General features: G+C 40.0%; 1 protein-coding gene across 11 annotated transcripts in view; it reads right to left on the reverse strand.

The window, feature by feature from the left end:
- Window positions 1-625: 625 nt before the first annotated feature.
- AGFG1 (ArfGAP with FG repeats 1) overlaps window positions 626-12,239 on the reverse strand; it is a 33,306-nt gene continuing 21,692 nt past the window's right edge. For 3 of the 11 annotated variants that reach the window (XM_077348839.1, XM_077348834.1, XM_077348844.1), the window contains 8 exons: window positions 11,708-11,911; window positions 8,818-9,001; window positions 8,078-8,157; window positions 7,739-7,831; window positions 6,877-6,924; window positions 5,362-5,517; window positions 2,112-2,203; window positions 626-1,324 (listed from right to left, as the gene is read on the reverse strand). In XM_077348839.1, the coding sequence (XP_077204954.1) occupies window positions 1,265-1,324; window positions 2,112-2,203; window positions 5,362-5,517; window positions 6,877-6,924; window positions 7,739-7,831; window positions 8,078-8,157; window positions 8,818-9,001; window positions 11,708-11,911 (917 nt within the window). In that variant the 3' untranslated portion in view covers window positions 626-1,264. The remainder of the gene's footprint in view (window positions 1,325-2,111; window positions 2,204-5,361; window positions 5,518-6,876; window positions 6,925-7,738; window positions 7,832-8,077; window positions 8,158-8,817; window positions 9,002-11,707; window positions 11,912-12,239) is intronic. The other 8 variants (XM_077348845.1, XM_077348843.1, XM_077348836.1 and 5 more) reach the window with 6 other exon arrangements.

Genomic DNA, 12,239 nt, shown 5'->3' on the forward strand with positions numbered 1-12,239 from the left:
TGTGTCTTCATTGGGGAGAAAGGTAGGGGGCATAAATGAAGTAATTAATACAATAAAGCCACAGATTATTTCAGTATACCCCTAAACAGCAGTAGGATACAGTTTTTGCCTTCATCCATTAAATTCCTGTAATTTATATTTCATATTAATTTTAGCAGGAGAGGGACCAAGAAATAAGACAATGTGACTGTTTTAGAGTAGGTGTGGATTTTTCATAAACATACAAATGCCATGTATGCAGCCATACTTAAGGGTAAGTAGAAGATGGATAACTCCAGATGTTTAGCGTTTTACTTAAATGTGCAGATTGTTTCCACTCCAGCTCTATTTTGCATTTATATGAAACATGCTGGTAAATTTGGGTCCCAGACCTTAGGTCAGCTGTTTTTTATAGACTAAATGCCTTACTGATTGTACTGTATATGCCAAATCAAACAGTGTTAAAACTTAGATTGCCCATTCCAACCTTCAGCAATAGTTTGAAAATGGATTGATCGGTAGGAGTGATTCCTGGTATATAGTTTACAAGATCTAGTGGGAATAATCCTTTGAGCAAGCAAAAATAAATTAACCTTAGTTCTGAAGATTAAACAGAATAGGTTAATGTAAATTGTAGAAGACAACATACTTTTCTAATATTTATTTTTTCCACCTGCAAACTGTAGCAAAACATGATCAGATTTATTGTTATGCAGACAGGTATCCCTCTACATTATAGAGAATTTAGGCATGTATAAATAGAAGAGCTCTTTAGGAAAGGAAAAACACTTTGAGAAATGAATAAAACCTCCAATTTTGAACTCATAACTCCCAATAGCAATGGTTAAAATGATGTGGGTCATTCATTCCAAGAGATACCACAGCACCGTAAAGTGGCTGATCTTTCCCCCAGTAACATTTTTCACATAACAATGTGTTAAAAGTTACAAATACTGATATGCACAAATAACTAATTCCTAAGAAAAAAATATGTACAGTACTGCAGCATAATGAATGTGGTATCTGCAATAACTTATTAGCCAATTTTAATATACATGATACCATTAACATTCTCTTGCCAACGTACAGATAACGGATGTTATCACAGCCCTCTGTTTTGCACATTACCTGGTGTTTCTTGGTTGTAACACACAATGCAGGCTTTTTACTTCTAAAGATTTCTCTTGTGTTTAAAGCTAAATCAGTGAAACAAGACAACAGTGCAAGAGGCGCAGAGATGTTATGTGTTCACATAAGAGTTCTTTTAGGTAAAGTGTCTATAAGGCTATAAGAAAGGATTGGTTGACGAGCTTCCTGTGGGAAATTGTCCTGCTGGTGCACCTGCCTGAAACAAAAGGGATAAAGGTCATGTACAAAAGCTATTACACAAAGCCATAAACCAAAGCTTAATATCTCAACAGATTTCAAGATAATATGTGATACATTAGGTTAGAAATATAACTACTGCAAAAAACAGGACAAATCTGTGTTTTATTGCAGGTATTCTTAATCCTTCTGTGCTTGGAAAAAACACTCTCGTATCCCGGTATTAGAATCCAGCACTCCATTATATTTTGGAAAAGAAAGGTAAGGATTCTTTCTAGATCAGGTATATTCAAGATCTAGAGACCCCACTGTTAATTTCTGTGCAGAGATTCCTACTCTGTATTTGACTCCCCCACCCCTACATGTATCCTTCCAGTACTGGGATTTTTGTTTACATCACCTTAACTTATGCTGCATTAACAAGTTAGTTTTAAATCTCCATAGTGTTTGAACTCATACAGACACACATTCCACCTTGAACTGGCACATGAATTCTCATCGTTCACTTTGATTGAGGTCTGACCACAATGCCTTTTTAGTGGGACTGAAGATTAACACACATAGAGACAGTGCTAATACAGAGCGATTCTTAATGTGAGATACAAAGTGAGTTAAATAAAAATTGCTTTTTAAAAGTCATTTTGGGTCAACTATGGTTCCAAATATATAGAAAACTTTGAAAGTAAGGCTCAAATATATTCCCTGCCATTCAGTGAACACCCTTAAGAATCCATATCTACATTTTATAACATTACACCTCTTCACCAAAATTTGAAACAAATGATCAATCATTAAGGCTGACTTACCATAAAAGGATTACTAGATACTCCAACAGCTGTGACTTGCCCAAAAGGGGTTACTACTGGTTTTGCCTGTCCAAATACAGCAAAGCCTCCACCTTTATAATAAAGTACCAGGAGATAACATTGGATTAATAATTAAATCCTTAAAAGCACAATACTAGCTATCTACCAATAAAGGTACTCTGAATCTACTCTCAGCTGCTAGGAGTTAAACCTTTAAGGAGAGAGCTGGGTACATGGCCCTGTAGTAGATTTTGGAGGAGCATAGTAAAAATGGAGACAATGAGCCACGATTCTTTGTGGACTTGCTTACTTATCTCAAATTAAACAAAATCATACAGATTGTAACTTCAAATGCCCTCTGAATTTTTTGAGGCCAGCAGTCCCTTGCTCTCACCTTTTAACTTTTTGAACCTACGCAAGTCTAAAACCTAAAAAACTATCTAGGAAATCCTAGGAAACACACTAGAACATAATAAAACCTTGAGTAAGCCTCAAGTACAGAAACAAAATTATTGTATAACTAGGGGCAAAGCAAGAGCCTCTTGTGGCGCAGAGTGGTAAGGCAGCGATATGCTGTCTGAATCTGTCTGCCCATGAGGTTGGGAGTTCAATCCCAGCAGCCGGCTCAAGGTTGACTCAGCCTTCCATCCTTCCGAGGTCGGTAAAATGAGTACCCAGCTTGCTGGGGGGTAAAACGGTAATGACTGGGGAAGGCACTGGCAAACCACCCCGTATTGAGTCTGCCAAGAAAACGCTAGAGGGCGTCACCCCAAGGGTCAGATATGACTCGGTGCTTGCACAGGGGATACCTTTACCTTTACCTTAGGGGCAAAGCCCGTTGTCTCCAAGAATACAATGGGCGCTAGAGCTTGGCAGTGGGAAGAGGAAGGGGAGGAGTTGTCCGGTCTGTAAGGGCATGGGGTTGTCATGTGTGTTGTCTGGGAGGTTGTGGTGGCATGGTGGCAAATGAGGCCATGGGTGTGGAGATATGGGTGTCAAGAACCTGTGGTGTGGAATGTTCGTTGATTGTGGGAGAGGACTGACCTTTGGGAATTGTGGCATAGTGGTTACAGATGAGCTTTCCAGAGCCATGTCCTCAGATATGTGAAGGGAAAATAAGACTGGAGACTCTTCTTAGGGGAAGATTACATGGCAACCAATTCCCCCCAGTTCTGCGTCATTTCCCTTCTTGTGTGAATTAGGCCCCTCTGCCCTAATACACATAGGGTAGTCACAGTACACAGGTGTCCACCCTGTTCCTTCTGTCTCCCATATTTTCACTGTTGGTAAAATGTTATGTGCCCACATGCTTCTTTCATGGTTGCTTCTTAGAAGAACGGATTTTTGTACCCTATTGCTTACTACCCAAAGGAGTCTCAAAGCGGTTTACAAACACCTTTTCCATTTGTCTCTCCACAATAGTCAACCTGTGAGGTATGTAGGGTTGTGAGAGATCTGAGAGAACTGGGAATGGGCCGCAGTGACCCAGCAGGCCTCAAGTGTCTCAAAGCATTTTCCAATCGTCTTCCCCTTCTCTCCCCATAGCAGACTCCCCATGAGGGAGGTGGGGTAGCGAGCCTCACAGGGAAGCTGGCAACCCTAAGAGGAATACTGTCTGTGCACAGCAGTCTTGACCTTAGTAAGGTTTTTAATACTGTTTTTTTTATTTGCCAGGCCAAGGTTATTTGCCAGTTACTATTTCAGTTACGATGTGTCTCCAGACATTTACTTGTTCTCTATTTAGTTTCAGGCTGTAAATATTTATTTAGATCTTCCTGCACTTTCCAGACTCACAGGACTGATGCTGGTCTGCCTGTCTGCGCCCCAGAATACAAACAGTTGCTGATAAGGGCTGGCCATAACCCATAGGCCAGGAGGGACACTCTTGCACCATTCCCTACCAACTGCAGGCAAAAATGGCTCATTTGAAGGCTGGACTCTGAGGCATTGTACGATTTTGAAGTCCCACCTCCAAACCTCCAGGAATATTTCCAACCCAGGGGTAGCCAACCTACAGGTGTGGCCTGGAGAGCTCCTGGAATTACAGCTCACCTGCAGAGTATAAAGATCAGCTCCCCAGGCAGAAAGGGCTACTTTGGACAGGGTTGTGGTATAGAAGAAACATTTAAGGCTTCCCACACAGGTTGTTGTTGAACTGAAAGACTTGAGGCCTACTGCACAGGGTTGTTGTGCAGATGAAACAGGAGGCAAAAGAGCCAGCTTCTTCTGCAGAATAACACTGTGCAGTGGCCTCAAATCTGCAGAGAGTTGCAAAGAAGAAAGACACATGGCTTGGTTGTGTCTAACCCCTGGCCAGAGCAGTATTTTAAGTGAGAAGGGGCTTTTCTGTGGCCTCCCTGTCAGGCAACTGTTTGGCAGAAGGGGAAAGTCTCCCCCCCCCCCTCAAAAGGAAGGCCCTCAGACTCCCCTGCGTTGCTCTTGGAAAGGCCTCCTTCCCTCAGTCAGGGCCTGTCAGAGGCTCCTTTGCCTGAAGGGGGGGGCCTGAAGGGGGGGGAGGGGGAGCACTCTGCAGCCTCCTGCCAGCTCTGTCAGGGTTCTGAGGCAAGTTACAGTTGGACATGACAGTTAGGACAGCCTTGGGGTGAAAAGGGCTGGCGCAGCCTGTCCAAGCCTCTGTTCTCATCCCCCTTGGCAGCCCTACTGACCTCCTCTCTCTGCGGTGGTCAGGAGCAGACTGGCAGCCAGACTGGGCTGGGTGAATGGAATTTTGGTCTGTCCTGGTGAGGGGCCAATAGGAAGGCACTTTGCGCGCCTCCCCATTGGCTGCTTGGCCCTGGATGGACACTCGGAAGGCCCAATCAGGAGCCGCTTCGCGGCTCCTGATTGGGCCCTCTTAGTTTTTATCCTGGACAGGGCCCGCCCTAACTCCTCCCCAGGTGACCTTACTCTTTTATTTAATAGGACCCTGTCCTATTTAAAAATTGTCCTGTACAATTTATGGTGAAAGATCATTAACATAATTCAATGTAACTTCTTGATGATTGCTAGTGGTATTTTAGCTGGGATAACCAAGTTTTACTAGGGCCAAACTCTAACAGCTCATATCATCATTCCTGGAAACTACTACAACATTAAATCCAGCTAGCCAGCTGGTGACAGGGTCCCCAAGAGATGGGAGCAGAAGGCAAGCAAGATTGTCTCCAGAGATAAACAGCCCCAACTATCAATGTGTTCTCATCTTACTGCTATTTTGCCACCTGTTGAAATAACATAACAAACAAGCATTTACCATTAGGCTGCTGGGCGAAAGCAGCCTGAGGAAAGGCTGCCTGGGCTGGGAATGCAGGTTGTTGGAAGTTACCACTAAAACTAGTTGGAAGACTGAATGAGGCAGGTGTTCCAAATCCTGCAGGCATGCTCATGGATGCGGTGCCAAATGTTGCTGCTGGTAAGAGAAAAGTTGCATTACTGCTTTTGAAGTACACTTTACTATTATGAAGCCCAAATAAACATTTCTTCTACAAAGCAGACAGTCACATGGCCAACCTAAGAACTCAATCAGCTTCTTGGTTTTCCTAGGTACGCAGTCGAAACATGCTTTGTTAGCTCCTCATAATCTTTTTTATCCTTTTGCCTGTCTCTTTCTAGATATCTGCAAATATTTCTTCTTCTAAAGAGAATCTGAAAGATAGGTATTACTGGCAACTGTAACTACGCCAACTCTGCAGAAAAGCAATCTAAAATTCGTTTTCATGAATGTCACAGGACTAGTCTAGTTCAGGAGTTCAACAGCTCTTTCAAAAATAAAAGGTTATATCCTCTGACTCCCCTCCACCAAGTCTGTTTCCAGTGGAAACCAATGCATTTTTATTTATTTATTATATGCCACCCTTCCCTGCGGACTCAGGGCAGTTCACTAAAATTAAAAATATAGTACGGATAAACAATCTAAGATAAAAAACATATAATTTAAAATACAAGTTGTCATTATTTAAAAATGGACAGCATCACATGACCCACATACATCAATCATTGCTTTGAGACTTATCTCACTGTCATCAACTTATTATGTGGTCTAGAGTAATGCTGTTCACAAAACATTTTATGAACATTAAACATTTGTCTCCTTAACTAGATTCATGGATCACAGCCAGTGACTATTCAATGACGGATGTAATTTAATTCCAAATCATAGCATCTATCTATCAATAATCATGGCTAACCAGGAAAGAGATGGCATAAGAGCTGACAAGTATTCATGGAATAAAGAGGCACACACAAATATAGGCAAGATACATATAATGCACTGACAGAACTTTCACAAGCTGCTATTGGCAGAAAGGCTACAACAGTGACGCTTCCTACGACAACAAATCCAAACACATTGTGACAATATGCAATGGTTTGGTATAATTATGTTTCACTTGAGCTGCTGTAAACACAAGCTTCAAAGCTCAGTTAATTTTTAAAGCATCTATTAATGTGACCATGGAGGTACATATAACAGCCTTAGCTTCCACTCCTAAGTACTCTCACTTAGCAGCAAGTCCAACTGAAATGAATTCCATGTAATTTCTAAGTATATATGTTTAAGACTGCAGCACATATCTTAATTTACAGCAGGTAATTTCATTGCATATTTGAGGCACATCCCCATCCTTGCCCACTCCATTTTAAAATAGGGAAGAAAAATAGGGAAGGAGGGTTGAAAAAGTTGTACATGCAGAGAAACCAGTCGCTGGCAATAAGCTTCCACAAGCAAACAGTTAGCCACATGAAGCTTATATAAAGTGTGGCTACCTACCAAAGTGAGCCTGAGGAAATATGTGAGAATGCATTGCTCCTGAGAGGCCTTATGGGGAAAGTCAAAGAGACCAGACAGTGTCAAATGATGAACAATCTCTTGTAAAAGTGATTTAAATGATATTTAACTGCTTTCTAAAATACAGCATTCAAATACTTAGTTTTAGAAATTCAGAATACTTCCAAATGCAAGATCTATTTGGAAGCATTTTGAAAAATTGCTCAGAAATGGATATTGTTTAACCAGGTCAAACACATTCCTCTAACACATACATCATATTTGCATAAGGTTAAGAGGTACTGCTTCATTTTTATTTGCTGAAAAAAACAGCTATTTATATTCCTTAAAATAGAAGAAGAAGAAGAAAAGTTGGTTCTTATATGCCGCTTTTCCCTACCCAAAGGAGGCTCAAAGTGGCTTACAGTCGCCTTCCCATTCCTCTCCCCACAACAAACACCCTGTGGGGTGGGTGAGGCTGAGAGAGCCCTGATATCACTGCTCGGTCAGAACAATTTTATCAGTGCCGTGGCGAGCCCAAGGTCACCCAGCTGGTTGCATGTGGAGGAGTGCAGAATCGAACCTGGCATGCCAGATTAGAAGTCCGCACTCCTAACCACTACACCAAACTGGCAGTTGGCTAGCGCTTGAACGAGCACAAGTAACACTTTTCAAACTTAAATACATTTATATTTTATTAGTATGACCCAGGCAGATAAACAGACATGGCAAAATTAAGCATTTGGCTTTAGGAAGGCATAAGCATATTTAGCATGTTAGTTTTCTTCCAAATTCTGAAAATACAGAATTAAAGACGAACACATCGATTTCTAGCCAATGATCTCTCAGCATTTTATTTTCTAACCTGTTGCTGTTCTGTTACTGGTTTGGAATGGGTTTGTTGAAGGTGCTACAGAGGCTACAGGAGCAGCCACAAATGGATTTGTAGAAGGTGTTGCTGAAAAATAAAGAATTGGAGAGATCAGAAATGTATATGTTCCTTAAGCTGCCCACTGGAAGAGTATGAAAACTGCCAAATATATTTTAATCATTTTTATGCTGGAATATAAAGGAATCTAGTCTGTTATATCAAAAAGCAAATAACACTACCTTCAAAGACAGTTATGACCTACCAATACAGAGAAAACATCCTTAAAACTGGATCATTAAAAAAAAAGCAAAAAAGCTTAATATTTTACAATACCTCCAAATGCAGCAGGCACACTTGAGGACGTAGGCTGTGTTTGTGTATTAGAACCCACTGGTACTGTTCCAAAAGCACTGCTGAAAATTCAACATTCAACAGCATCAGAGTCAATTATTAAGCAGTCACACTTGCATTTCATTATTTTATGTGAAAACACAGACCGCTCATTATTACATATCGAAAGAAAATGGTGCCATTTAGCCACAACTATTTTGACTGCACAAGTCAAAAGCAGACTAGTAAGCAAAAAAATTGTCTGCCAGTAACAAAAAAACATGCAAAGCAATACAACACACAGGAAAGCACACCTAAGATAAGCTATCAAGCATAAATTTGAACGTGCAGACACTTCTTACAACATTAATTACATTTCAAATAACTGGTACCACACATTGCAAACCTCTTATTGAAAGATTTAAGCAAATTACAGCATCAAAACCAAGGTCTTTGTACAAATATTGGATCACTGACAATGTAGACAATGAAACTATGGAAAGGTATTCTACTATCATCTAGTTGGCAATTTTTAAAGCCAATGTTCAGCCTTTTGTTTTTGTGAGTCACGTTACCCCCCACATCCATTTCATTACACAACTGAGCCTAGAAGTTTTAGACTGTTGATTTTAAAGATAATGTTTGCTGATAATGTTTAAAGTTAATGTCCTCTTGTGTCTCATTTAATTTTTGCTGTTTGTAAACACAACTGGTTTACATGAACTTCTAGCAAGAAAGAGTACCTGCTAACATTACTGGTGGAAGTATATGCATTACTAGAGGTTGCTGTGGAGCTGAACACACTGTCTAATTCTGCTAGAGCTGCATACTTGTCTGAAGATGCACTTGGCTGACTTGGGGCTGACACAGCAGGACCTGCTGGTGCTGTACTGACAGCACCAAATCCACTTCCTTGCTCACTACCACCTAAAAAAAGAACACACACAATCAGATTAAAAATGTCGAGAAAAGATGATTTCTTAGATGTACAGTGAGAGGATATTGAAGGCAAAACTTTAAAATGGCTAATCTTTTGTTAAAGAACTGCAAGAACATTTATTTCAGTCTTCCTGCCCTTCCGTTAAAAAACAAGTATAAAGACATGTTTTCAGTAACCAGATTTCTTTTAGGATACAGAGATAAACTTAGATTAGCTTAATATACCGAGTCAAATTGACCCCCATCCACTGTATGAATTTATGAGGCCTTACTCCTTCTAGGCCATACAAATGAGATTTTTAAAACCTTAACAGAACCCAGAACAGATGCATACCAAAACACAAGTTAGAAGCTTAAAACACTACAATTAAACTCACAGCAATTTAGAACAGAACAGTCCCATGCAGATTCTTAGTTTAAATCTGTGTGTATATCAGTTGTAGTAATATCTTCCATACCAACACAAAAGATCAACAGATTGTCTGACCTAAAGGATAAGCTGGTGCTGCATACATTTGACTTGTCATGGCAATAGTCTCTACATGGGCTATCTGAAGCAGTCCTTGTATGGTTAACTAGCCTTTCATAACATGTTACAGAACAAACATAAATGCATGTTCGCAACAGATGGAACCAAAGTTCCCCCCTTTGATGGCCCCAATGCCAATATGCAGCTTTCTTGAATAAAATAATGTTCAAATGTCTCCTCAATACAGTGTATGCCATTACATGGTGAATGCAAGTTGCAAAGCGGTACAATTTTTGCAGCCCACTGGGAGTTGCACCTTACAAACTGTAAGCATAAAGGCTCCAGCACTGGCTGTTAGAAGAGTTAAGGAGCAAAGATACATCTTCTAGTTGTGCTTTTCAGAATACAACCCTTAGTATATAAGTGCTCAACAAAGCTATGCAAAGAAGAAAACAAATTAGCATATCAGAGTTTTGTTTAGTAAAACTTTGTCTTGCAGCAGAATAAAGGAAAATGGCAGGAAAACACAGACAGTTGCACAAATTGAGCAAAAACTGAAATAGTGTGTTTGTACGAGGGACAATTTTTGCCAATTCTGCCTTCTTGTTGGAGGTCCCTGCTCCCCTCTCAGAGCTGCACAGCATACAGGAGGGAACCCTGAACCTCAACTTTTCAGGATGTGCAGGGAACTGCATTGAGAAACTGCATTTATTCTGCATCTTTGTGCCATTCACAGACGACGAGAGATATGTGTGATCTGAAACTCGTTAGCTCGTATAAGGGAATAGAACTTCCAGTTATCTTAGCTGCCGCACAGTTCAATTCTATTCATAGTTCATGTTCCATGTCACTCAGTCTGGGAATAGTCGGCATAAATAGTAATTTAATAATGTAATTTGTAACATCATTCTGCAAAGCCAGCAACAGCCCTGCAATTGCAGGTATTACACCTTTGGTGTTCAACATCTCTGTATGAGTTGACACAATTTTTGTGAGAAGTGAATTACTACTGTCTATCTTTTAAAAGTGTCTGGCTGGATCATGCCTAATAAAATATTAGGTTTTTGGACTCCTCCATCTTTCTGAACAAGATAATGCCTTCATTATCTGAAAAAGATATTGCCCACCCCAGCATCAGTGACAAGAGTACTTTTTAGTGACTTTGTCAGAATTTTGAGAACTGCTGTGGATCATAAAAACATTGAATGGAATAGAAATATGGATAAACATCTACAGAATTTATGAACCTAAATAATTCTGATTTAAAGTACCACTATTAAACCCACAAGCCACTGCCTGTGATGGTATTACTCATAGCAAAAAGAGAAAATTTCTCTTAAAAGCGTCATTCCAGATCAAGTAAGTCCACTTTTATACACACAACAAACGAGGGTAAGTCAAAAAGTATTGCTGAAAAATCATAAAAAACCTTTATTAAACACAAAATGTGAAGCTATTGATTCTCAACATATATGCCCTCTAGGCCTATATACTTCTGAAGGTGGTGTTTTCATTCCTCTAATGCTTCCCTGAAGAATTCTGCACTCTTTGATTTACACCACATCACAACAGCAGCTTTGGCATCCTCAAGGGACTCAAATAGTGTTCCCTTTAAAAGTATTCCTTGAGTTAAAAAAAGAGAAGAAGCCCAAAGGACTGTAGACTGGATTCCCAATGAAATTCTCAGCATACCTTTCCTGGCCTTTTTCTCACTAAAGCAGATTTCATTTCATTTTTAAGGTAATTAACAAGACTGAGACAAGTATATATGAATGAGAGAACTTGTCTACAGCCATACTGATTGCAGAGACATGTTTAAACATGTTTTGTTTGGAATAAGCACATTCCATGTATAAACTGGAACCCTAGTAGCAATACCTTTTCACTTACCCTTGTATATGTTTGTGTGTGTGTGCTCACACACAATATGACCAGGCAGTAACTAATAAGATCTAATGCACTCTGGATTGCAGTATGGTAGAAAAAGCTGAATACAGCATGGAACAATACTTGTATTGTGCTACCTTCCTTTTTACTGCATTCACTGTCCCAGCATGACTGCCTGTTCCTCCAATATGTAATTAGCTTGCTATTTGTGCAGGCCAATGTAAACTACACAGTGTGAAGTATTAAAACTTCATTCAGTTTCCGTAACACTTCACAAAACGAAACCATTGTCATGGTAACGACTATAAGAAAACAAATTGAAGAATAAGAATTAGTACCTTGCCCTGTGCTGAAGATATTATCTAAATTAGCAAGAGCTGCGTATTTATCTGCTGAGTGGAGATGCGGTTTATTCACGAGAGCTTTACTGGCTGACGTTGTGCTGCTCTGAGAAGTACCGAAGGATCCAAAATCAGCACTGGAGGATTTGGGGAAGTTATCAAAGTGTGCAAAATTAGCATTCACTGATCCAGCACTGCCACCTGTAACAAAACAAGTTTAGAATGATGGATATTGCCAAGCTCCATGTCTCTTCAAATGCTGTCTGTGACTGTGTGCATGATTTTGTTTAAAACCTATGTCCAGGTTCTGAATTGATCAATATGGGAAATTTGTATTTCCTGACTCCTGAAATGCAGCAGCCCCTACTACATCAAAGGCACACCACAGCTTTACAAGTGTAGGTGCTGCTATACATCGCTAACCCCAACAGTTTCCTTGATTAGTAAGCATTCATTTCAAGCTTTTATTTCCAGCTACAAGTTAAATAGGAATTCCTTTAATGCAACAGTGAACTTTCTGATATCAATT

The sequence above is a fragment of the Paroedura picta genome, chromosome 8 (genome assembly GCF_049243985.1).
Source record: "Paroedura picta isolate Pp20150507F chromosome 8, Ppicta_v3.0, whole genome shotgun sequence".
Lineage (NCBI taxonomy): Eukaryota > Metazoa > Chordata > Lepidosauria > Squamata > Gekkonidae > Paroedura > Paroedura picta.